The 24,607-nt window shown below is 43.1% G+C and overlaps 2 protein-coding genes across 5 annotated transcripts; both read right to left on the bottom strand.

Annotated features, from left to right (window-relative positions):
• Positions 1-1,076: 1,076 nt before the first annotated feature.
• Positions 1,077-9,298, bottom strand: pfkfb3 (6-phosphofructo-2-kinase/fructose-2,6-biphosphatase 3). Of its 3 annotated transcripts, XM_041963581.1 has the most exons (16): positions 9,082-9,298; positions 7,148-7,276; positions 6,872-6,968; positions 6,711-6,777; positions 6,530-6,604; positions 6,377-6,433; positions 6,132-6,256; positions 5,826-6,033; positions 5,575-5,721; positions 5,369-5,473; positions 4,996-5,125; positions 4,746-4,873; positions 4,408-4,596; positions 4,167-4,189; positions 3,552-3,602; positions 1,077-2,516 (listed from the first exon to the last, which is right to left on the bottom strand). In XM_041963581.1, the coding sequence occupies exons 1-16, from the start codon at positions 9,158-9,160 to the stop codon at positions 2,510-2,512; spliced, it is 1,617 nt and encodes a 538-aa protein (XP_041819515.1). In that variant the 5' UTR covers positions 9,161-9,298; the 3' UTR covers positions 1,077-2,509. The 3 variants fall into 3 exon arrangements, with proteins under 3 accessions (XP_041819515.1, XP_041819517.1, XP_041819516.1); XM_041963583.1 differs by lacking the exon at positions 3,552-3,602; XM_041963582.1 differs by lacking the exons at positions 3,552-3,602; positions 4,167-4,189.
• A 4,493-nt stretch (positions 9,299-13,791) lies between these two features.
• Positions 13,792-24,460, bottom strand: rbm17 (RNA binding motif protein 17). Of its 2 annotated transcripts, XM_041964359.1 has the most exons (13): positions 24,337-24,460; positions 23,852-23,992; positions 23,630-23,746; positions 23,160-23,326; positions 22,668-22,780; positions 22,055-22,105; positions 20,889-21,027; positions 20,463-20,614; positions 19,282-19,332; positions 16,640-16,716; positions 16,245-16,343; positions 16,092-16,164; positions 13,792-14,069 (listed from the first exon to the last, which is right to left on the bottom strand). In XM_041964359.1, exons 2-13 carry the CDS (start codon positions 23,972-23,974, stop codon positions 13,966-13,968), a joined length of 1,266 nt encoding a protein of 421 aa, XP_041820293.1. In that variant the 5' UTR covers positions 23,975-23,992; positions 24,337-24,460; the 3' UTR covers positions 13,792-13,965. The 2 variants fall into 2 exon arrangements, with proteins under 2 accessions (XP_041820293.1, XP_041820294.1); XM_041964360.1 differs by lacking the exon at positions 19,282-19,332.
• Between the last annotated feature and the right edge of the window lie 147 nt (positions 24,461-24,607).

Below are 24,607 nucleotides of genomic sequence, written 5' to 3' on the forward strand. Positions count from 1 at the left end.
ATCGACCTGATGATGGCCCTGCAGGTCAGAGGGTCACCAATAACTTGCTATCATCTCATAAAGAACCATGAATCATCGAGGAATTCAAGAAATTTGCCAATACTGTATATTTACTTAAACATATCTCCAGTTGCACAAGTTTAGCAAACATTGCATCCGTCTTTTCTGCAGCAATATGAGCAGTTGAGCAGAATGTTCACCTCTTTGGAGGAAGTGTACTGTACTTTGCAGGAAGCAGTAAAAGTATGAGATCATTTACTTATGGAAAGTGGTAAAAACGTCACAAAAGGCCTTTGCATTTTAATACTGGCCGGGAGTTTAAACCAGCTGCTTTATCTTTAGTGAAAAACAACGTGTAGTGCTTACAATGAGTAAGCATTAGCATTGCTGTTGGTTAGCCGTCGTGTGAAAGCCTGGTCGAAGGTAGAGTTCAATTAAAAATGGAGCTTTGTGCTTAACCTAGCCATGCATAGCAAAGCCATGCTAACCGCTTTGCGAGGTACTGTGCCATGATGTCAGCATTCTGTGTTCACAGTGGCAATGCTAACATGCTGATGTTTAGCAGCAGTTTATCTTATCGCTGGTTTAGTTCAGTGTTAGCATGCTAACGTTCGCTAAGTAGCAGTAAACACAAGGTAAAGCTGAGGCCTCTGTATCATTTCAGAAACACAAAGTGCACAAATCTTTCATTCCAAAATTATTTTTTAAAGTAACTTCGTGAACTTATCATCGGTCAGTATTTTCACCCAGCACTCTGTCCTGGAAAGTTTTTCTTTTAACCTCCATTGGACCTTGAATTTGTAACCGCTACGACGACGTCACGTTTTGAGCTCTTTTATTATCCGCTCTGATGCAATTTCACAGCAACATCCTGAATGTGTCCAATCACAATTAGTCTAATAAACAACATGTGACCCACAGTGTGAGTCACTGATTTCCTGAATGGCTGAGATAGTGAAGGCGGTGGGGTGCCAGAACACACTGTGTACACTGCAGATAAGCTCCATAAATGGAAGCAAAAAGGGTAGACGTGATGTTAATGTTTGACAATGACAACGAGCAAACGACAAACTGTATGTTTTCCTGGAGTGAATTTATTGGTCCAGCAGATGCAAAATCAACTGTACAACATACTGTCCTCTCATGCATTGTCCTCTGATTAAAACAAAGTGCCTTCACTCCGAGCAGTCATCCAAAACTACATAAAAATAAATAAAGGATATAATAAAACTGTTTTTACAAAAACAAAATCCCCATTTCAAGTATCTCGAGCAAACATGTTAACAAAAGTTTTACTGAGAGAGAGGGAAGCCACAGCTTCCTTCTCAACAGCTTGTGCTTTTCATTCAGTCCCAACACATTAGTACAAAAACACTTAGACACACACATTTTCATTAAAAGACACCCAGGTCATCCATCTCCAGTTATACTGTATGTACACTAACATTTACAGAGATATTATTAACAGCACGCATTGTTATCATAAAAATATAGGTGCCTACATTTGTGCGTAGCAGACAATGACAGCAAAAGGGAATCAAGGAAAATAAACTTGAATATTAAGTTTCCCATCAGTGGACAGAACTGATCAGCATGTGCTGTAGCACTGAAACTAAACACGATGAAAAATAAACACTCAACCTGTGAAGATATTGAAATGATATGTGGAGTTATTAGGTGAAATGTGGTGCCGCTCCTCGAGCAATCGATTCCAGGGAAAGAGCAAGAGAGAGGGCGTCCGGCTTGCAAAACAAGCACTACAGGCACTCTACGGCAAAAAATCACCTCCATTACTGTGAAGTAAAATGACGTGGAAAACATACAGTGACACAAAAACCAAACAAAAGTACAAATTTATCCCCACTGTGCAAAATAATCGCTTGTTTTGTAGCGTGTCAGCGTACAAAGGAGTCAATTAAATCATGACGCTCTTTTTGGAGCAAGTGCTTCCACCAAAAGTGCCATTCTATCTCCTCGTTAAATTAACAGTGCAACCAAGGATGAGCTTAAAGTTTTATCCAGGCATGAAGAAACTGGTTTCCCAGAGAGTCAGCCATCTGAGCTGTGAGATGCAGCAGGAATGACTGGTGATTTCAATGAGTCACAGTTTGCCTCTTTCAGTCTGAATGCATTAAACACTTGAAAGTTTCCCAGAAAAACACAGATTCATCAGTCTCAGAGAGAAAGAAAATGTCTAACAATAGCAAGAAGGTGAATGTAAGAGTCTTGCTTTGAGATGACACATCTTCGAACATAAATATCTGATAGGAGAGCAGTCCTTTCTGAGCAATTAAAGGTACAATAACTTGTGTCCTCAGCAGACAAACTGATACCACATCTAAGGAACTGATTCTTTACATTGGACAGGCTGATTTTTGCTGCTGCTTTTTGAAAAATAAATTTCTTTGTCAGTGATCCACTCTCTGGACTCTAGAGCCACATCGTGACACATCGGTGCAATTTCACTGGCAGGGCTGCGGGACGTCATGGCGGCCAGATGAGTTTCTCCTCAGGTTCTGTGAACACACACACAACAAAATGCCCCAATAACGTTAAAACTTCAGATGTCTTCTGTATTATGGTAAATAATAACAATGCAGCACATTACAGATGTTCAACACAGGACACAAAAGACAGCGCTCTTACATAAATACAAATAAATATATATCCCCTGGGCAACTGACAGTCTCTCATCATTAGTAATCCCTAAACCACAAGTTACATCACCTGTGTTTTCTCAGGCCCTGATTTCCTCTACGATATTTTTAGAGGGCGTGAAAACTAGCAACGAGCTCATGAGTGTGTGAATAGGTTATTGTGGCTATGTGTGTGTGTGTGTGTGTGCGCGCCTGCACCGAGTTAATCCTCAGGTGATTATGAATGAAGCTGACAAGATCTTCACACACCCAACATCGTTATCCATACTTTTCCACTGTGCCAGCAAATCTAGTGCAGACATGCTATTTCCACTCGTGCAGTAACGAAGTTTACTGACATGTTCACTGACTGTTTGTTTCGGAGTGGAAAATGATTACATAACCGACAGACCCCTTGAATTTAGCTTGTGAATGTTGTCAGCACACAATGAACATCATTTTCTTAACACATTTGATTAGCACAAAGCAAGCTAGCTTTAGCATGTTACGTTTGCATCCATCAGAATGAGCCTGCTGGCTAGTTATTTAAGTAACAGTTTGGCTCCTGTACGTTTTAATAGTCCTTCACAAAAAAACTATTATTTTGTTTCTGAATGGAAAATGTTTGTGCTAAGGAACTAAAAAAAAAACATTGTTTTATCATTAACATACTTAATTAACACAAACAAAGTGCATCTAGTGCAAGCTAGCGTTAGCATTTTACATCCATGCTTTGCTAAATGAGCCTGCTAGCTAGACTAGTTTGCCTCCTAGTTTGGTGACAGTTTGTAAACTTATAAAGAGTTCATTGTGGCTCAGGTAAACTGGTTTAGTTAGATATTTATCTAGTTATTTGTCAGATGTGGCTGCTGGCAGAACTATGAAGCAACTGCAAAGCCTCTACAGTGTGTTTACCTTTGAAAGACTAAGAGTGAAACCACTTTCAGATATTGGAGGACGGTTCGCCTTTAAGCAACAGGACAAGACAGGCCAAAAATAAACCAAACACAGAGACAACAACAGGACAGTCAGCGCAAATCGGCGTAGTACAACAAGCAGAGTGTGGTGAGGACAGCAGGCAGGAATCACAGGAATGTAAACTGTTCCCTATGAACAAATACAGTATGAAAGCTTTTTTTCTTTCCCCTCACTGAGAGGAAACAGTGCTGCTGCTCCTCAGTACAGAGTGTAATTTCCCATGAGTGACGTCTGAAACAGCACAGGCTTACTGTACCACATCCTCAGCACAAATCTCACTTTACTTTACTATCAATAATAATAAATACTCATAAATGGGATTAATCGAGCTGATACACGGTATATAAACGTGTCTATTTATAATTAATAAACTACATGATTAGATTTACAAATGATTGAAGTGTGCTGTTTTCAATTCAGTATCATGGGAGTCCGAGAAAAGAAATGCCAGCAGTGAGCACAATGGAAACAAAGACACAGTGACAGGAAGCGAGTGGAGAGGTGAGATAAAAAGAGTGACACAGCTGGATAGTGAAGTGAGCGTATACTTACAGGCAAACTTTGCCCAGCCAGTGCTGTAAGGTGCAGCGGAGGAGATGGCAACAAAGGAAAAGAGGAAACAAGTGAGCGAACATACATGCGTTCTGTACAGAGGCTGCCAGAAAGGAAACAGATGAAGGAAAACTTTTTTGATGTCCTAAAGGCTGTTCAGAGGGTCTGCCATCCTGATAAAACGAGAATTTCATGCAGAAACACAAACTGCTTTCCAAATTTGCCATAAAAGTTGTCTTACCTGTCCGGCCAGGGCGAGAGGGAGGTGTGAGGGGCTGCACAGGGCCAGTGAGGCAACAGACGGAGGAAGCTCCTGGATGGGCGCCTCATCGAGGTCATCGATGCGAGGTTTCTTGATGTTTGACTCAGGGCTGGTCAGAGGAGTCACACTGTTCCTCCGGATCAATGTGCCGGGACCCCTCTTCACCTCCTGCAGGGTAAGAAATATCAGACGTACAGCAGACTCAGAAATCAAGCCCAGTAGTGATGAACTGTAACTCACAGTTAGTTATACAGGATGTGATATTGATTTCAGTTCTGCAGGGACTAGCAGAAAATTCCCAGTGATCAGTTAATTACCTCTGGTCTGTCTCTGTGGGTGTTCACGGCCTCCACGTTCAGATAGATGGACTCCACTTTGCACCCATAGGCGACCGGGGTGAGCTTCAGCACAGTGTGGAGGGGACACTTCAGGTAGGGCATCTCATCTGGAACAACCAATCCAAGGAGGAACACAGATATGAACACATTTGCATCATATTGAGCACTAAAAGTCATTATTTTGATTGTGACACTAAATCAGAGGGTTTATGGGAGTTGTAGTACCCACCTGCACTCTTATCCAGGAAGTAGGCCAGCAGGCAGCGCATGACGGCCTGGTGGCAGATAACCAGGACGTTCTCCTGCCTCTCCAGCTCCATGATGACCGGCTCCACCCGCTGGACCAGGTCCTGGTAGGACTGCAATCAAGAGGTTGGGGTTTTTAATCATTGTTAGTTTATTAGTTAGATCAAATACCTCTTACGTAAGGTTGCATTTCTATGTCTAAAATGGTAATCTGGATTATTTTTCTAGATACTGGGATCGTAGTTGTTAATTCCTTATTTTCAAACTCCAGCAGATAACCTAAATCCTAATAAATACTCTGTATTTTAGGGCTGTTAAGTGTGAAGGTATCCAGTGGTTGGAGATTGTGGGTGTACCTCTCCGGCAGGGTAGCGATAGTAGAATTTATCTTCATCTCTCAAAGCAAACTCTTCTGGGAATTTCTCCTTCACCTCGTCATACGTCATCTCTTCACACACTCCCTGGAAAAAACACACCAAAGCATAATAGGTCAGTTTGGCGATGACAGATGTAGCTGTGTGATGCGGCGCACTGTAATAGAGTGTGTGTGTGTGATCCTCACAGCGTCTATCTCGTTGAGAGCCTTCCACTGTTCATACGGGACTCCCAGGTGCTCGGCGGTCTGGATGCTGCAACACAGCTGGCTGGTCCAAACCTTCAGATCCTTCAGCTGCTGCTCCTCCACAAACCGAGCCAGGGCTGCTGAAAACTACAGCGGGGAGGGAGCAGGATTCAACACCTGAAGTTGATCCATTACGTATTAAAAATCATCCTGTTATGTGCTTTTATGGCTCTGTCTGCGGCAGTCTGTACCTGTCTGCCCCGGGGCGACAGGCCTGCGTCGCCGCCCAGCCGTCCCTCCAGGTTGTCGGTGCTCTCTCCGTGCCGACACAGGTAGATGGTTCGGGGCTGGACGTGGATGTTCATCAGGTAGTACACGATCTTGCTCTGGATATGATCCTGGATCCGGTTGACGAGGAAACGCCGACCCACATCTATCACCTTGATGAAGGAGAGGTCCCTGGAGGAAGCGAGCAAACAGGAGAAGATGAGCGATCACTGTGAGCGTTCGTACTGGAAAATCGACAGATGCTGACAGAATCAATGCTGATCGTTTACCTGTCATGCTGATCAGGGTCCAGAGGTTGGTAGCTGGTTTTGTAGCATTCAATTCTCCTCTGGAAGTCCAACATGGCGTCAGTCTTGTTGCAGTCCCGGTAGTCTGGACATGACACCTTCACTTCCTGTGCAGGGAGGGAAGACTGTCAGACGGCATATAACACGCCTGATTCCAGAGAGTTACAAACTTTTAACGCCGTTTCGCAAAGCACGTGACACATTGTGATGCCATGTTTTCGACTTACCATGATGTTCGACGCGATGACGTTAGGGTCGTCACACACAGACTCGATGAAAAAGATCTGGGCACAAAAAGGAAAAGTGGTTCAAAATCGCATCTCAAAGCATTGTCAATGAGGTCATACCTGGATTCCTCTGATCGTCGTAGCAACACTTACCTTGAAGCCGTTCTCAGCGCCAAACTTGAGGATCATCTCTCGCCTTTCTCTTGTCGTGTTTGTGGCATCAAAGACCTAAAAAGAAAAATGAAGCAGCTTTGTAAGACGACGGGGCTATTCATCATGTCCCACGTTAAGACAAAGCTTTCAAAAAGCATGTGATGCATGATGGGAGACTCACCGCTACTTGGCCTCCCTCGTCCTTCAAATAGGACTTGACATCCCTCAAGGCTGCTAAGGCACATTGCCTAAAGGAAACAGTAGAGATGTTCATTCAGTGTTATCGTTAAAACGCATGCAGTAGAAGACTCTAGTTGTGGTGTGTATTAGTGTTGAACTTACTGCCTGATTTTCACGGCACACTCGTTATCAGGCTTGAAGAAGTCATAGGAGCTGTAGTTCTTGACCGCCTCCCTGCGGTACTCCCCAACATTGAAGACTGTAACACACACACACACAGGACGAAGCAACAAGCATGAAACGATGTCCTAGAGGTAGAGACGTGTTTTGATGCTGCCAGACAAAACACTTCAAGGAAGTGGCGTCTCATCCTGTAACTGAGAAGCTGCCGGATGAACTGCGCTGCTGTTTACGTGTGTCTTACTGTGTGTTGTGTACCTTTGGTGGGCATGCCTATCCAGTTGAGGTATCGGGTGAGTTTCTTGGACATGTACGTCTTGCCTCGAGCCGGAAGACCCACCATCACGATGACTGTGGGGGGGTTGGCGGAGTGGGGGGCGCCAGCTCCTGTGGAGAGGGACGTCAGGGAGGGGATATGTTTGAATTCCCTGTTATGCTACAGTGCTTGTTTACAAAACTGCAACATGGACAAATTTAACATCTCATGCTCTGCAACCTGAGAGGGCCACAAGCTGCAGCCAGACAGCTGGCACACATAGCGACTGGTCACCAAGAGCTGCAGCCTGTTGTTTAATGTTTATTTCTCTCTATGTTGACACATTGCCAGCGAGCACATGGGTGTCTGCTGCCACCAGAATCGTATTTTACTACCACCTCACAGCACACTGACCCACTTCTGCATGCTCTGAACAGGCTTACACGTGCCAGGATGAGTTGTTTTCACTTGACTAAATATACTGTGACCCCAGCCCTGAGGAGGTTTTGCACCATATGATGTGTTGCTGCAGGCGGCCCTGGATTGGGTCGGTGAGCAGGGGGTATGCAGGGTGTTGATTCTACATGTAAAATACTCTGTAGGTCATAAAAATTGTGAATAAATGACTGCAGATTGTTTGTCTGAAGCAGTAAATACTTTCCATGTCTTGTAAAGGTCTTTTTTTTTATCCATGTGTGCAGGATTCTTTTCAGTCTCCATCACTGCAGGTGTAACCATCATTGCCTGATGACGCCGTGAGAGCTAATTTATACTTCCTCGCAGTGCTGCTAATCTTGTTTCCATAACACAAGAGCCACGTTGCTTAAACAGGAAAACGGATCACAGTCTTAGTTGATCGTCAGACATCTGGTTCATCATTCCCAAACCAACCCAGCTCACCTGTACAACATCCCATCCCAGATAAACACTCCTGCTTATTAAAAAATATCAGGGACACATTTATGAGAGCCTGATCAGACTTCAGAATTTACTAATTCCAGTAAACCACGATATCCCATCAAAATCCATCACTGAGAAGCAGCAGAGGGTGACACGACCAGTGTCAGTCCAGACGTGCAGCCACTCTGCCTGAATGAAATCTTCTCAGTCATTATAAAGAAACCCTTTTCCTGTCTAACGTCTTCATCACATTGTCTCTTTTTGATATTTCACATCAGATTTAAATTTTCTCTAGCTGTAGCATTAAAAATTACGCACTACAAAACAGACAAGTAGGGTAAAAATCTTCCGCTGCTACTCCAATTTTGGGTCTGAGAAGGCTGGAGCTTCTCAGTGACATTAAACTGATTATAAGTCGTTTTTAGAAACTTTAAAGTCGCCGTTTTCTGCACACATCCCTCATCGATAACCTCTTCCCTGTGGTCTCTTTGGTAGAGTGCCAGAAACGAGACGGCGGCAGGGTCGCGCCATGCACACGCGCTGCCGGCCGACCAATTAGAAAACGGTACCGCTTCAAAAGCGTCAGACACCGTTTGCCCGGCACTGTGGTAACCATAGTGACCGGAGCTTCGACGTGCCCCAGTTGGAGGGCTGTGACGTGCCGCGCGTGCTGATGCAGACCACCCATCAATGAAACGATGAGTCAAAAGACCGGAGCAGGACAGGTGCACCGTGGTCTGATACATCTCAGCCGCGCTAGAGCTGAGCTATTGGTGATTATAGCTGTGGTTTAGCCATGGCGGCAGTATTACAAGAGAAGTGAAAATGTAGTTTAGTTCCGTAGAAACATCAATTGGTCGTTATACGGTTGTATTGCGGGAATATAAGTAGTCTAGTGGCGCTGCTGCTTAAACAGAAGTACTGAACACACTGCTATGTAAAATTACCAACGCCATACGCTAGTGTCGTGTGGGGATAACGACAATAGTGAAACAAGGAAGTACATGAATAGCATAGAAATATTGCTGGGTTTTACCTCTCCGGGGTGCCGGCTTGTCATCCTTGGTGGGAATCCAGATCTTTTGGATCCTGTTCTGGGTCAGCTCTCTGGGCATTCCTTAAGGACTGAAGAGCCGCTTAGATCCCGGAGAAGAAGGGGAAAAAAGACAAAATAGAGCTGGTGTTCGTCTGAGCAGGAGCCTCCTCCGTTCAGGCGGAATGAACCTGGCCGTTCACAATGTCTACAGAGCGCGTCGAGCCGAGCTAATCTGCCGGTCTGCGGCACACATCCGCTATTTAACCCCGCCTGGCCGCGAGACAACGTGACCGAGCTGACGAAATACACACGCGCGCGCTGACACACACGCACATGCAGGCAGCCACAGCGCCCCCCTGTGGTGAACACTATTCATTCGGGTGCTACTCTTACAAGTCTATCACTATTTGTATTGAGTTTAATATAGGCTGTGATCCTTATTTAAATTAGTCGCTTTATTTTATTTATTGCTACAACCGCAGCATTATTGCGCTCTGCATTTATTTTAATTGGCTTTTTAATTGGCTGATTTTCCAACATTTCTCAGGCTATTTGTTGTTTTGTCGTTTTATAAACGCGCACCAGTTGTCGTTTGATGATTTGCAATCATTGTTTATAATGCATGTAGCTTATGAATGTCATTTGTCAGTGGTTACTAGTGTTTACCTGCGTCCTGCCACGTTAGTCGGGCTTCTGGTCTTTCTGGTGTTGCTGTAATGTGTGAAACGCGCTTTAGTTGCTTCAGAACGAGCCTCAGATGAAACGTGGAGGAAACGTGCAGAGGCTCACATCTTCTCACTGCGCTTCCTCATACTGGGTTGTCCCATTGAGTCATGATGCCTATGATTAGGTTATAAATAGCGATTTGGGATGAACATCAAAAAGCCCACATTGACCAAACACTTTAAAAGAAGTGCACAAAAGACCTTTGAAGGGAAATGTTGTCAGAGACCCAGACTCCCTTGATGAATTCCGTTAAAATAATCTCAGCAGTAGATCCAGACAGTGTCTGATTAATAGCTGAGGGACCTGGACTGCTTTTCTGAACTCCACTTAATGCTGATAAAGAGTGGATCTTAAAAATCATGACACCCCAGGTGGTAAAATTTACACTGTATACAATTTGTTGATCATATACTCAACTTACCAACTTAATTCTGTTGTTTTTAATTTGCAGTGTGTGTGTTTGCAGCTTTCTTGGGCACCTGAGCGGAGACTAAATATAACAGCTCAGTGAGTTTCTGCTGGTTTAGCTTTACCCTGACTGATGTGACTGCAAATGGACTTCAGATAAGATGCACACACACACACACACACACACACACGCCACCCCAGAACAGCATTACCTCCCAGTATATTTCAAACACAATAAAAATGTCAAACCTTAAAAGCCGTCTGATGTTCAGTGTATTCTAGTGATTTATATACTTTCCTGTCTACAGCAGTAATGCAGTATTTCTCACAGTGTGAGGACTCAAAGTACATTTTGGCTGCGCTGTAAAAAACATATAGATTTCAAAATACTTTAGCGACCGCTGCGGCCCTTCAACTTTTTACAGTGTGCTGAACTTCCTCGGTTGCCTCAGCTTGGACTTGTACTCTGAACACCCCCTGACCTCCCTCCAACCTTTCCCCAAAAAAACTCATTTTTTACTTCTCGAACGTGAGGCATCTCGGGCTTTAAGGGTTGAATTTATCATTTTGCGATGAAGTATTTATACCACGATGAAATATTTCACATTTTGAAGCTGAAAAACAACTGCAGGGTAGTCAGCGTGACTAGGCTGATTTCTAATGCTACATTTCAGAGAGTGATTAGCTGTACTGACACTTTCACACTTTAAACTCAAGAAACATAGGATTGCATGACATAATCATATATGAAAAAAAAAGACAGTAAAAAAGACTTTGTTTATATCTTTATTTTGTCTTGGCTTTGACTTGAAAACCCTCTGAACTCTCTCCAACCTTTTCCCTCGTTCCGAACTCATTCCAACTGATTTCCTGTTTATTTAATGGATCTTATTAATCAGAAACTCTTTCCTGCTGAGCACCTGAACAAAGAGCAGCTGTGAGACCAAAGGAAACGGCGCTATAGATGTGATATTTGTGCGCTGAACGCCCTTTAACTGCGGCACAAGTACAGAAAGTCGTACAAGGCCAGGTCATGGTCTTTCTTTACGGCCTGAAGGATTCAGACGTGTCACAGTCTGTAAGTGCTCAGGTGGAGAAACTGCGGTTGTGAAACCTGGCACGGTTCGTGTCGGTTGTTTGTCCTGATGGTGAAACACTTTCTACACTTTGCTTTAGAAAAGGAGAGCAGGAAAGATAAAGTTTATAGGGACAGGGATGCAGTTTCTGGGGTGGGGGGTTTGGAGGATAAGATTGTCACCTTCCTTCTACTTACAATAACACCCTTACTTTCACTGCGGAGGCTGGCAGAAGAAAAACATGCCTGCTGGGATAAAGGCTGATGATTCAGCTGAGGCTTTTGCAATTTCATTATAACGTCTCACTGTTTTCTTAAGTACGGAAATAAAGGAAGATTGCCTTGGTTTAATTTGGCTCTTGTATTGCAAATGCTGAGAGTTTGACAGTGATTTAGATAGTATTTTGTCTCAGGAGGATAAACTGCTTGTCTGTCTTCGCCAGCTTTCCCTAAAAATAGCTGTGAATTCAAATGGGGCCTGAGTGCAAAGTAATTAAAATGATATTTGTGAGGAAAACACTTGATTAACTCATAAGCCTGTAACGAAACATACTTTGATTGACGTCTCTCTGGACACAGAATGGTTCATTCTTCCTGGTGTGTAAGTGAGGATTAGAACAGAACACACAGTGAGGTCAACAATTTGCTTGTTCAAATACGAAGTATGCTTGCTGCAGGTTATAGGATGTTTTTACTTTAAATCACACTGACCTGTGAAGAGTCACATGACTTTTATAGTTTGACTTATTCTAGCATTCACTAAATCCTGGTCATCATGTACTCTGCTACTTATGCTACTTTATACCTCTACATCTCAGAGGCAAATATTGTTCTTCATACAGTACATTGTTTAAGATTAAATCAGTGGTTTCCGACTGTTTTGGCTTGTGGCCCCTTACAAACGTCTGGTTTGGGGCCCCTCTTCATGTGTCAGATGTCTTTGAGTTGTTCGATGTTCCACCATAGAGGCATTTCTCCTCAAAACCTCTCACAGGGTTTCATTTCAGTAACCGCTCAAGGACCAAAGAGGTCAAATTATCTGCTATTTCACAATAAATGCAAAGATTAAGGCAAAGTCCCCCCTCAAAGCAGTGAAAACTACAGTAGCTCCACATCAACCAGCTGCAACAGTAAAATGCTACCAATGCAGTCATGCATCAGTAATAATCATCAAAACGCTTGTTCTAATACTCTGTTGCACTGGCACTGATGTATCACCACAGTGGAATAAGGTGGAGGGTCTTCCTTCCAAACTGCGTGGCGATGTCAGGAACGCCGCATTCATTCCTTCATTCATCTTAGGTTGTGTCCGGTCTTGGTTTGGACATATCCAGGTCATCCTACACACCCCTGCACACACACAGTGACCACTCAGCCACTTTAAGCCTCACGCATCGCGACCTCTCGACCTCGTCTCATGTCGCACCCGCTGGTATTCAGGTCAGGGTTTAACAGGCCGCTGACAGCCAATCCCGTCGCTCTGCTCCGCTGTGCACGTTCAGGACATGCTCTCGCCACCGGTTTCACGCCTGGGTCCTACATATATACACTCACACACTACACACACTGCTGCTCCCGGCCTGACTGAGGCCAAAACAAACCTGCTGCTTACCCTCAAACCCAGCATGGCCACGCCTACGTTTGGGTGTCATCTTCGCTTTTTTTTGTACTACATTTAAAATCTCATTCAGGAATTCAACATTTCATTTTTTGGGCTGAATTTTAGCTTTTTTAACTAAAGGAATGTACTTGTACCTGTACTCTTCCTTTTAATTATGATAACTTTTACTTTACCAGGTACTTTTTACTGACGTAGGTGTTTACATTGGTACTGAGAAACATGTTAACAACATTACGAATAGGATGTTTTTGTTTGTCACAAATGTCATCCACATTCCCTCAACCTTTGACCCCTGCAATATGAGTGAAGGAATGAAATCTTTCAAATGAGTCTCTCTTCTCGTTTATGGTTTTCTATCCAACCTGTTTCCATGATCTGAATTAAACCTGCTCCGGTGGGATCCTTCACTGGAACCTCCAGGGCCCTTAAGGCGCACTTACATAAGTTCTGAATGAGGCTGGGGCTGCGTTCACCGTCCCAGTCCCCTTCCCATCATCCATCATGGCTATGTTAAGACTGTGGGGCCCTGGGGATGAGCTAACACTACTGTGGAACCTGAGTTATGTCAGACAAAATTCAGAGGGAAACTAGGCTTCTTGGATATTAGGAGCTGCCCCATGACAGGATGTGAGCAGGTTTTGAGTTCAATGTATGATTTTGCTAGAAAGTGTTTACACCATAATGAAATATTCCACATCTGAAGCTGAAAAACAACTGTAGGCCAGTCAGCCTGACCAGGCTTATTTCTAATGTCAATAATTAGCTATACTGACTCAAATAATAAAGATTATTAAACTCGGAAACACGTTAAATTCTGAAAACAGCAACAAAAAACCCTTACATTTGCATGCAACATGAATAAAGAAACCCGTAATCGAGACATAGTTGACACCATTTAATTTGTCTTAACATAAACAACAATCTACACGATGGATGCATCACTACATACACACTTCATTGCTGTGCAGGAAATATAAAAAAAGGTTTATTATGTACAAGTGGGCAGAGGATGTGTGCTCATAGCGTCTGTTGGTGCCGTGAGGGGGGGGCGGCATCAAACCTGCTCGCCGAGGTCAAGAACACGAAACTTGTCTAGATTGTAGAAGCAGGCCTTGACGACTCGCCCGCCGAAATAACGTCCGTTCAGATCCACCACGGCTGCGGAGGGGAAAGACAGTTAAGTTCAGACTGTGCTCGAGTACACAGATAAAGCTTTCAGCAACAGATTCACAAGTCTACCTTCAGATACTTCAACAGGGTTAGACACTGTATATCATTCGTATTTAGTAGTTCCTAGTGTTGTTGTCCTTTCACTTCCAAGGCAGTGACCTCTTGTTCTGAGAAGAAATGATTTGGTTTGAGAGGAACAAACTGTTGTGGCAAGCAGCTGAGTGATGCTAACAGTCTGCTCCGAGTGCCAGTGATAAAAGCCCTACAAAGAAAAACAACTTTGCTTTGGCTCTCACACGTCTGAGGAAGACAGCAGAAATATGACATCAGTGTTGATTCCCAGGACTGTTGCCTGGCCTGTGTGCGCCGACATGCAGGAAATGCTGTCCTGAAGTTCACGCTAAGTCGAACCGAGGTAACCTTCTGTTAAACAGGACAGCTGAGACGCACGCTGTTCATTCTGTCCTGTCCGGCAGGGCTGGCCTTATCAATGAGATCAGCAACCTCATATTGCTTGCGTCCCGTAACATGTCCAATACATTTTCCTTGTCGGACAGTTACGATCACCTCAGTCAGCACATATCAGGCAGTACTTTTCATTCATGTGTGTGCACATCAGCTGCGGTGTGCTGACACTGGATGTACGAAACAAAGTGATTAGACTGGAAGATTGTTTAGCTCTACACCTCATCACATCGTGAGTCACGTGCAGTATGTGTATGGAGAGAGCACAATATATTCTTTTGAGGGAATAGTTCAGACATTTTGGGAAATAACCAGTTTCACCGGCAAGCAGTTTAGATTCCTGTAAGTCAATGCACCAAACCACAAACTGGTCTGGCACATAACCCCCCATAAAAGCGCAACTTGGTTTTACAATAAAGAATGTATTGGAAGCACATTAGTGAGCTTTGAATGTGTGAGTTTAGGCAGAGCCAGGTAAGCTGTTTCCCTGTATTTAGCCTTTACGCTAAGCTAACTGGCTTTTGGCTATAGCTTTGTATTTAACAGTCAGACATGAAATCGGTGCCAATTCTCTCACCTAACTTTCAACCAGAAAGCATAAGACATATTTTCAAAGATGTTGAACTATTCCTTTAACTTTCCCCAGTTTCTGCATAATTTCCGATCTTATGAAGACATGGCCCAAATTGCTTTCTGCATACAGTTCTAGACGCACCCAGAGCAAATTCAAAATGATTGATGATTTAGGCCCCTTTCACACCTGAAAGTCTGAACCAAGGTTCGAGATTCAAGGTTTTTGTTGAATTACATTTGCCCTCTCTGTGCTCCGACCCTGGAATTATTATCGTGAAGATAAAAACCTTTAACTACATCTAACAGAATAACAGCAAATGTCAACCTGAGACTTGATAAAGCGACTCCATGCAGTCACAGAAGGAAATGAGGTGGAACTGAGTTCAAACCCTCTTGTTTGCAAGCTGTTCCTGTGTGAACTCTGACCTCCCTACAGCTCCCTCCTGGGAGCCATAAAATGTTTCATCATCATCTATAGAAATAGATCTGGCGGTGCGACACTGATGACTGCGGCTCTTCACACCATTCTTTGGGCGTCTGTCCCGCTTTCTGACAGCTGTGATGTAAGCGCGGTGCCGCCGGTGCCGCGGGGAGATGGCTGGGTTGCTGGGCCACATATGATGTAACACCACAGGGAGCCGAGTCTCACCTTGTTTCTGATCTGGGCCAACCCATTTAGAATGGGACACACTTTCACCCATATTATTAGAGCAGTTATACAATGGTAGGATAAAGTGATGCAATTACACAAAGTCGATCGCCCATAAAAAAAAACAAGAGTTGCTTACATATGGAAATGGGATTCTGATTTTAAAATGACCCCATGAGAGCAGCATCACAATGGAAATTTGCTGCCATGTATGATTTAAGTTTTAAGCACCAAGCACCCTGTGTTGATTACTCTTTCTGGTGTTTCCAACAGGTTGACATATGAGCGAGAGGCCTCATTCTTGTGCACAATTAAATACTGACCTTTAATGGCTGACTCCACCCTCTCAAACTCCAGGAATATCCTGACAGCTTCATCATCCGGCACATCTGCAATCTGAGAGGAGAACAGTGTTTTTGTGGTGGTCCTGTTGGATCAATACATCCACTTCACCCACCGCAGTCCTCTCCTCTCACCTCAAAAATGACACATTTAACCACTTTGCCGTATTTCTCGCACTCCTCTTTCGTCTCTCCCTCCAGGTCTTCGTCCACCTCTCCTCGGCCCACCATGTTCTACGAGACACACAGACATCAGGCCTGCTTCATGAAGTCTGATGTAACCACTGCAACGTCAATGTCGTTTTGCAAGGTACACCTCAACATTTCTGCAATTGTGAAATTTTACTAAACAAAATGAAAAATAGACTAATGTCCAGTTTTGAATATGCTTGACAATGAGTTGGATTTTTTTTTTCTGTGTTGAAATGTTGATACTTGGTAAAACACACAATGTAAAAAAATGATGCATCGTTTTATTATGATACTGGTCCAATCTTGAAAACAGCATTTCAGAACACACACAAACATACCCTCAGCAGCACCACTTTGGTCGGGTTTTTGAGGATCTCTGTGAGCGGGTTGGCCTCCGACTTCTTGGAAGGGTCCGCTGGTTGGGTGGAAACAGAAATCAATGTCACGCTTTTTTTTTTTTTTTTTTCTTTCACAGCCTGCTGGTGAGCTGGATGGAGCAAGTGAATGTGCAACAGTAAGTTTTATCATATTGTATTGAGCTTGATTCAATGCGCGTGACAAATGAAACAAATCAGCACATATTTTGTTCAAAAGCTGTTACATAAATACGGTTCTGTGTTTGCTGTGCCAACGCGATATCTGCGTTTTCTGCCACGTCTGGCTGTTTTCGACACATTTGAACACTGCTTTTATGGTCTCATACATGCGGCTGAGGAAACACTCTAACAGGGTCAAGCACCATTGGAAGTATTCCTGGATAACTGACTAAGCAGCAGAGGGGCAACCGACGTTTACTTTCATTATTGATTAATCTACAGATTATTTTCATGATTAATCTATTAATCCGTCTTAAAATGTCAAAATAAAAAAAAAAAAGCTCATTATTATTCCCCAGTGCCCAAAGTGACGTCTTCAAATTGCTTTTTTGGACCAAACAACAGTCCAAAACACAAAGATACTATCATAGATAACAAAGAAAACCACATATCCTTACATTTAACAAGTTTGACATTGTTGCTTGAAAATTATTGAAAGGATTAATTGACGATCAAAATAGCTGGCAATTAATTTTCTTTTAATCAGCTAATCATTGGAGCTCTAAAATGTATATATGTACCTACACAGTGCATATTACATAAGAGCTTTTCAGCTAGTTCTTGGTTTAACTCTGACACTAAGACCAGTGGTCCCCAAACCAGGAATCGGGGGCCACAAATTGTTCCTCAGGGGTTTCCTGGTGATCTGGTCTCAACTCTTAGTTGAGAAGAGGGAGGGAATGTCTTAAAAGTGCCTGTATTCTCATTTAAACTCTCAATCTGTGCTGATAGCAGGGATTACTGCTGATCGGCTGTAAAACCCTTCAAAAAGTTAACTCACACAACTGCAGCAGTTCATTATAAATAAATAAATAAAATGTGAAAAAAACACAGTGATAAACCTGACATCCAACCATGATATCTAGTGGCCAAAAGTAAACACTGCATCCAGAAACAAGCAAAGGTTAAAATGACATATTTAATTTCAAAGCCCACAGAAAACCCAAAAACTAGGGGAGCAAATTGTTTTGAAAGTGTGGATTTTAATCTTTAAAGCAATAAAATTGACATTTTGGGAGCTACTCATATTCGCTTTCTGGCAGAGTTCAATGACAAGATGGGTACCACTCTCTCTATGAAGCCACAGCTAGCCAATTTAGGTTTGTATACGACTGGAAACAGGGTGAAACAACTAGTCTTGCTCTGTCTTACAGTAACAAAATCCACCAAACAGCACCTCTGAAGCACATGAATTCACATGTTATAGCTCACTTGTTTAGTCTGAACTAAAACCAAAGTGGAAAACAACACTTTTCCACAGAAACACCTCCCTTTTTATGGAGGGTGTGTGCCAGACTATGCAGCCAGTAATGAACATGTGGAGTTAGTGAACCCTCCTACCAACTATCTGCCTGTTACCAATTAGCACCTTCTGCTAGTATTGCCAGAGGTCCAATTTGGCCTTTCTGTGAACATTCCCATAATATGAAGCACTTCTCTCAGAGACACCTTTGTTCCTGGTCTTACTACACACCTGACAAAAATGTTGCATTTTCCTGCATTGAACCCTGAACACACTTTTAATCACATACACTCCATGAAAACGTCTGTTATATTTATGAGCAATCAGGTTAGGTTTCTCTTGGGTAAAGGATTCATGCTACATGCTAGGTTACATTCAGATCAGCCAAACGTAGTAGAAATTAAACATGATTACATCTACAGAAAAGATATTTAGACATTTAACATGCTTACATGTGCAACAAAGATATTCAAACACTGTCATTTGTGTGATATGTATCATTTCTCTCACAGTAGGCAGATTTTGTTAGCGTTGTACCGAGCCACACTACCTGTTTGCCTCTGTTTCCAGTCTTTGTGCCACACAGCTAAATAGTGGTGCCAATCTTCTCATCTATCTCTCAGAAAGTGAAGAAGAGTTTCCCCCAAATTTTGAACAATCCCTTTAAGCCATAATTAATATGTATTGTGGATTTCGCTTTAATTCATCAGTCTTGAGGTTAGGAGGAGAATAGGTTAGAAGCATCGGGAAACATATGAAGTGCAGGCAAGAGTTAGGGCTGTTAGAGAAGGAGACCAGATTCAAAGAAAACTAAATGAAACCAAAATGACAAAATAAGCCAATACTGCAGCGTTAGCACACATTGAGCAGAAAAGCATGCAAAACTACTCTACTCATTGCCATTTCAGAATTAATACAGAATACTTTTAGGTGGCAAGGTTTGGGAACCACTCAACTTTAAAGCAGACACAGAGCATCACTACTTTCAGCCTGGTAACTGTGTGTGATAGTTAAACACACAGTATATGGATAAACACATGCAAACACATGCGAACACACAAACATACACTTCTAGAATGAAAAACAAGCTGGGCAGTGCACTCTGTGTGATGAAAGAGAGAAAATGGGAGTGGAGGCCAACCTGCAGAACCTCCGCCTGAAGTCTCAGCAGCACCTGACTGGCTGGACCCTGCTGCTCAGTCACACACACATACACGCACGCACGCACGCACACACACACACAAAATGAAAAAGAACAAAGACATGCACACAGAGTCACAGTAAAACTTCTAGCTGTTCCTGGAATGACACCATGACGAGTGTCGAGCTAAAATACACACGATCAAAAGTGAGACCAAAAGCTTCTGTCTCAACTAAAAGCCAAAGCCGATTAACCACAGACTGAGACAGAACGACAGACAAAAGCTCTGGAGACGATACGAGCAAAGGTCGCTTCATGCGGTTGACAGGTAAAAAGGACTTGAAGGAAAGCAAAGTGACAAGTCAAAAAAATGGACAAAGAAAACATAACATTGACCATGAGACAAAAAAAAATGTAAAGCATACTTACCGGCCACTTTATTAGGGACACCTTGCTAGTTGTGGGTTGGACCCACTTTGTTTTCAGAAATGCCTTCATGCTTTGTGATTCAACAAGGTGCTGGGAACATGTATTCAGAGATTTTTTTGTTGTTGAAGCAAAAGGAAAGCCAGTGCGTCTAAGTGAGTTTGTGGGAACGAGCTCACAGTGATGGAAAAGTCTAATTTCGGGTGTCATCACAGCTACAAACATGCTCAACCGGATGAGCTGCATGACACAGATGATGTTCTAAAGGTGCTCTGCTGAATTGAGATCTGGTGACCGTGGAGGCCATCTGAGTACAGTGAACTCACTGTCCTGTTCAAGGAACCAGTTTGAGATGATGTGAGCTTTGTGACATGGTGCGTTCTCCTGTCGGAGGCCATTTGAACAGGAGTGGGGAACTCACTGGATATTTTCTCTTTTATAGACCGTACACGTTAGAAATGGTTGTGCATGAAATTCCCAGTAAATCAGCAGTTGCTGAAATACTCATATCAGCCCACCTAACACCAACAACGTCATTTTCTATGTCACTAAAATCAACTTCCTTCCCCATTCTGGTGCTTGGTTTGAACCTCAGCGGATCCTCTTGACCATGTCTACTTGCCTAAATGCATTGAGTCACTGCCACGTGATTGGCTGATTGATATTCACGTTAACAAGCAGCTGAACAGGTGTACCTAATAAAGTGGCCGGTGAGTGTATGTAAATCAATTAAAACAGACAAAGGCAGGACTTACGTTTTTCTGCAGCATCGCCTATGATGATCTTTCCTCCTCTCTTGCTGGTCTTCTCCACAGACAGCGCCGTGCTGAGGCCCTGCTCGTGCTTCCCCAGGCCCTGGCCTTCTTTGAAGCCGTACTTCTGCATGATCTTATGGGCCACCGTACCTCTGTGGGAGGAGAAAAACCTTCTGAATTTTTAAAGAAAGTGTGATTTGTTGTGAAGCTTAAAGCTTTAAAGCTGTTCATCTCTAATTTCCGAGTTTGAATCATCCCAATACAGGAAATTTGTCCGAATTTTGTCAACACAGCAAATGAGGTAATCAATGTAAAACGGATGGTAATGAAGTCACTTGTATTTTAAATTCCACTTGAAATAAGTTTAGGTTATAACACAAAAAAATGCCCGTTGTGCGTGTCTGTGTGTGTGTGTGTCCCACCCACCCCATGTTGGCCAGGAAGGAGCTGGTTGGTCCGGGTGGTGAACGTGACCGCTCTGAGTCCTCATACATAGGTGGAGGGATGGCGGCCTTTGAGCCTCTGGGAGGACGACCTTCATCCTCGTAGGAGAATGAAGCTGAGCCTAAAAAACCCAGAAAAACACAATCTCTACTGATTTGCATCGAGGAGCACATCCAGGTTTGAGTCTTCAGCTCTAAGTCACATTTACTGTTGTCAGCCAGAATAAAATTCTTGTTTAGACTGATATCATTTACATATATTTTATAGCTCTGAGAAGAACCAATGATGGTTCTGAAGCGAAAAGCAACACTTTGTAGATTGGAGAAGGCTGGCTTTGATTTTCCTTCCTTGTAATTTTGACATTCACATTGTTAAAGACACCTCAAACACTAATGATATAGACGATACTGCCCTCTGCTGCTAATTGAACAGAATACTGACATAATGAACAGACGCTGTGGTCATCACTTTTTCACTCAGTTTTTCTTATCGTAAAATAAAGAAGTTAGAATCTGATTCCAAAAAAATGGGACACGTTGTTTTTGCAAATGATCACATGCTGACACAACACACATATATTTGCAGAATTAAGAACTGGGTGTTGACCTCGACACTCCTGGACAAAAAATGCTACGGCTAATGCATCTAACATCTCATACTGCTGCAGCTTCACATTAAAGCATTTAACTGGCGAAACACGAGTTGACTTATGCTATGATGTAGTCATGGGACGTGCAATGTGTTTGTTAGTGAGCTTTGTTTAATCAAAAACGCATCCACAAAACAAAACAACTGTACTTTTTGGGGGGACGAGTTTGAAATATTGCAGGGAGCAATACAATGAAACAAGAAGGAGCAGCCACAGTGAGCGGCAGGCGACAGGCTGCACACCTCCAACTTCTCAGTGAGGTAACAAACTCCTTTCAGTTTCACTGTGCCCTGCTGTTCAGACTCATGCCGTGTGCACAAAGACATGCGATCTCAGTTGCTCACAGAATGATGGAAGAAGGCTCATTACTGCCTAAATTCTTTATTGATCCGACAACAGTTTGTTTTGCTGCCCCCAGAATTTTGTGATCAACTCAACAAAGGACTAAAAGCCACTTTAAAACAGAGGCCAAGAGACCCTATCATATCATAAGGCTTACCGTCCCTGTCCACAAGTGAAGAAGGTGGCGCGATAGCTGCTCCACCCATACCTATGTGGAAGAGAGAGAGAGAGAGAGAGAGAGAGAGAGAGAAAGAAAGAAAGAAAGAAAGAAAGAAATGCATTACATGACGCATCATGTTAGAAAAGTGAGTGAAGTGTAGGCATTGCTTTGGTTGATGAATGAACAGAATAGATGCTCAATTTAATGTATCTAATCATCATCTGCTTCCGTGTTTCCTCACTGTCGGATTATTCATCAATGCTACAATGCCTGATGCACTTTTGTTTCTCCTTTAATTCCCGTGGTATACTATGCCCTTGCAGTTTACCTACCTCTTAACCTGTGACCAAAGAAAATAATTTAAAGCTCACTCAAAGAATGTATGAGGAAGGAAAACCCATGTTTGAATTCTAAAACTGGACAATATTCATCTGGAGAGACTTTGGTTTTTGATCAGGTCATGACGTATGATAACTAAATCACCTGGGCAAAGTTTGCCTTCAGGCTATACTTCTTCAAAGCAGGAATGATGAAAATATGAAAACGTTCAATCATGGTGAATATGTCAACAGGCACTCCATATGTAAACCAAGCAGGTTAAAATACTCACTTCGTTTCCTCCGCTCTTTCTCATAGTCCTCTTCCTCATCTGACTCGCCCTCTGCTGCTGGGAAACGAGAGAAACCACTTGGAGCTCCACCCTCGTGCCTGTCTTTCCTCTTCCTGCAACAAACCAAGTTCAAGATTTAAACAGGTGGTCTGTGTTCCTGTTAGTATTCAGTGCAGCACACTTACTTTAGTTTCTCACAAATTACCATTACGCAATGAATAACTAAAAACCTAGTGCACTTTTCTGGGTTTGGTCCAATGTTATGTTTACAAGCACTCAATTACAGATGCATGACGATCCCCCCCAGGACTCTGAATAGTAATCAGCGGGAAAAGAAAGAGTGAATTGATTAATTTTTTTCGTTATTTAAGTGGAAGAGAAGATCATTTCCACTATTTTATCCAGAAGTTATTCATGTTTGTGTACTCAATTATTGTCTCTCATATTTAATCCCTGCTGCTGTTTCCATCTCTTAATCAACAATAGCAGTACTTTTCTCTCTCCTCGATCTCCTTCTGCCGCTCCTGCTCCCTCTGCCGCTGTCGTTCTTCTCTGTGTCGCTTCACTACCTTCTCGTAGTCGTTGGGGAACATTGGATCGTACTCGTCTGCTAATGGGATCAGCACATCGCCAGAGGAGAAACCACTGGGCACTGCGTCCTGAAGCACAGACACAGGACAGTCCATAATATGAGAGAGAGATAGAAATTGCATTCATGAACCTGGCTGTAAAGTAATTTTGATACGGTTACTTTGATTTATTTTCAGCAGATAAAAGGTATAGTCTTTGTGAAGCTGCATCACAACCCCCAACAGGCCTCTGCTTCATATTTTTAATCGGCATCTTTGGCCCAGATTCAGCAGAATCAAATCAAGAGAAAAAGACTCAAGTGGCTTGAAACATCCTGAGCAAAACTTGGATTTCACAAACACTGATGACCAGGTTCACTGAATAAGACAGACCTTGAGTCCAGCGGCAGCATGTGGAGGAGTGTCTGTGATCTGTCTCTCATCACTGGAGCCTCCTCTCTTTAGATCAATGACTGGAGCCAAGACAGTGGTCTGCTTCATCCGCTGGGTCTACACACACACATACACAAAATCACTGGATATGTACACGTTTCACAATGTGTCATGCGCGCACACATTTTACCTGTGAGTTGTACATGTATTGCATGTGCATACCTTGGCTTGGGTCAGAGCCGCCTTCTTCACCTTCAGCTGGGACTGCAGCAGCTTGAAGTTCTTGGACCAGCCTTCGGTCTTGGTGTCACTGGCAGCCACACCGAGGTCATCATATAGCGACATTGCTGCCCGTCAGCGCTTCTGTTTCGTGCAGATAAAGGGACATTTGGTTTCATTTGGCTTCAGGATAATCGTTTCGTTCTGCAACACTTGGATAGAAACTGAGGCTGGCACCAGCCTAACTGAAAAGCTGGGTCATTAGTTATAACTCTGTTGTGTATTTATTAAATGCAACATGTTCGAGATCTTTGTCTCTTTGCTATACTAACATAAGTCGGGTATTTGAAACGTCAGAAACCGAGAAAACGGGCTAAAAATTAACTACTTTAGCTAACATTTGCTAATGCTAACATGGGTATTTAACTGCCTGCTCCTTAATATACTGTGCTAAAAACAAATATATATTTAGCTTGTTTTCAACCTACCTGTTTCAGAAATACCAGGACATTAACTAAATGTAAGTGCCGATAGCATAAAAAGGTTTATCGGCACATTTGATATAGCATTAGCTCCTCGCTGTGCGGAACTGAAGGAAGAACCACGAGCACAACAACAAACTGAGCGCGACAGGCTGCATTTGGCTACATGTCCCGCTCTTGCTCCACCTAGCGGCTGGATGACCGTATCGTCGCCACTGTACCATCTACTCTGCCTCCTCGTACCATAAGAGCGCACAAGAGGAATGCTCTTTAACGA

The sequence above is a fragment of the Chelmon rostratus genome, chromosome 22 (assembly GCF_017976325.1).
Source record: "Chelmon rostratus isolate fCheRos1 chromosome 22, fCheRos1.pri, whole genome shotgun sequence".
In the NCBI taxonomy this organism is placed as follows: Eukaryota; Metazoa; Chordata; class Actinopteri; order Chaetodontiformes; family Chaetodontidae; genus Chelmon; species Chelmon rostratus.

Bases quoted from the DNA above. Each gene is read 5' to 3' on its own strand.
- rbm17 (XM_041964359.1), bottom strand. From the start codon at position 23,974: ATGTCGCTATATGATGACCTCGGTGTGGCTGCCAGTGACACCAAGACC. The intron at 22,781-23,159 runs GTACTGCTATTG...GGTTTGTTGCAG, and splicing joins GAGATCGAGGAGAGAGAAAA to GAAGAGGAAAGACAGGCACG. The intron at 16,344-16,639 runs GTATGTTTGTGT...TGTGTCTCGTAG, and splicing joins CCAAAGTGGTGCTGCTGAGG to AACATGGTGGGCCGAGGAGA.
- pfkfb3 (XM_041963581.1), bottom strand. From the start codon at position 9,160: ATGCCCAGAGAGCTGACCCAGAACAGGATCCAAAAGATCTGGATTCCC. The intron at 6,969-7,147 runs GTACACAACACA...TGTGTGTTACAG, and splicing joins GATAGGCATGCCCACCAAAG to TCTTCAATGTTGGGGAGTAC. The intron at 5,126-5,368 runs GTACACCCACAA...TCTTGATTGCAG, and splicing joins ATCGCTACCCTGCCGGAGAG to TCCTACCAGGACCTGGTCCA.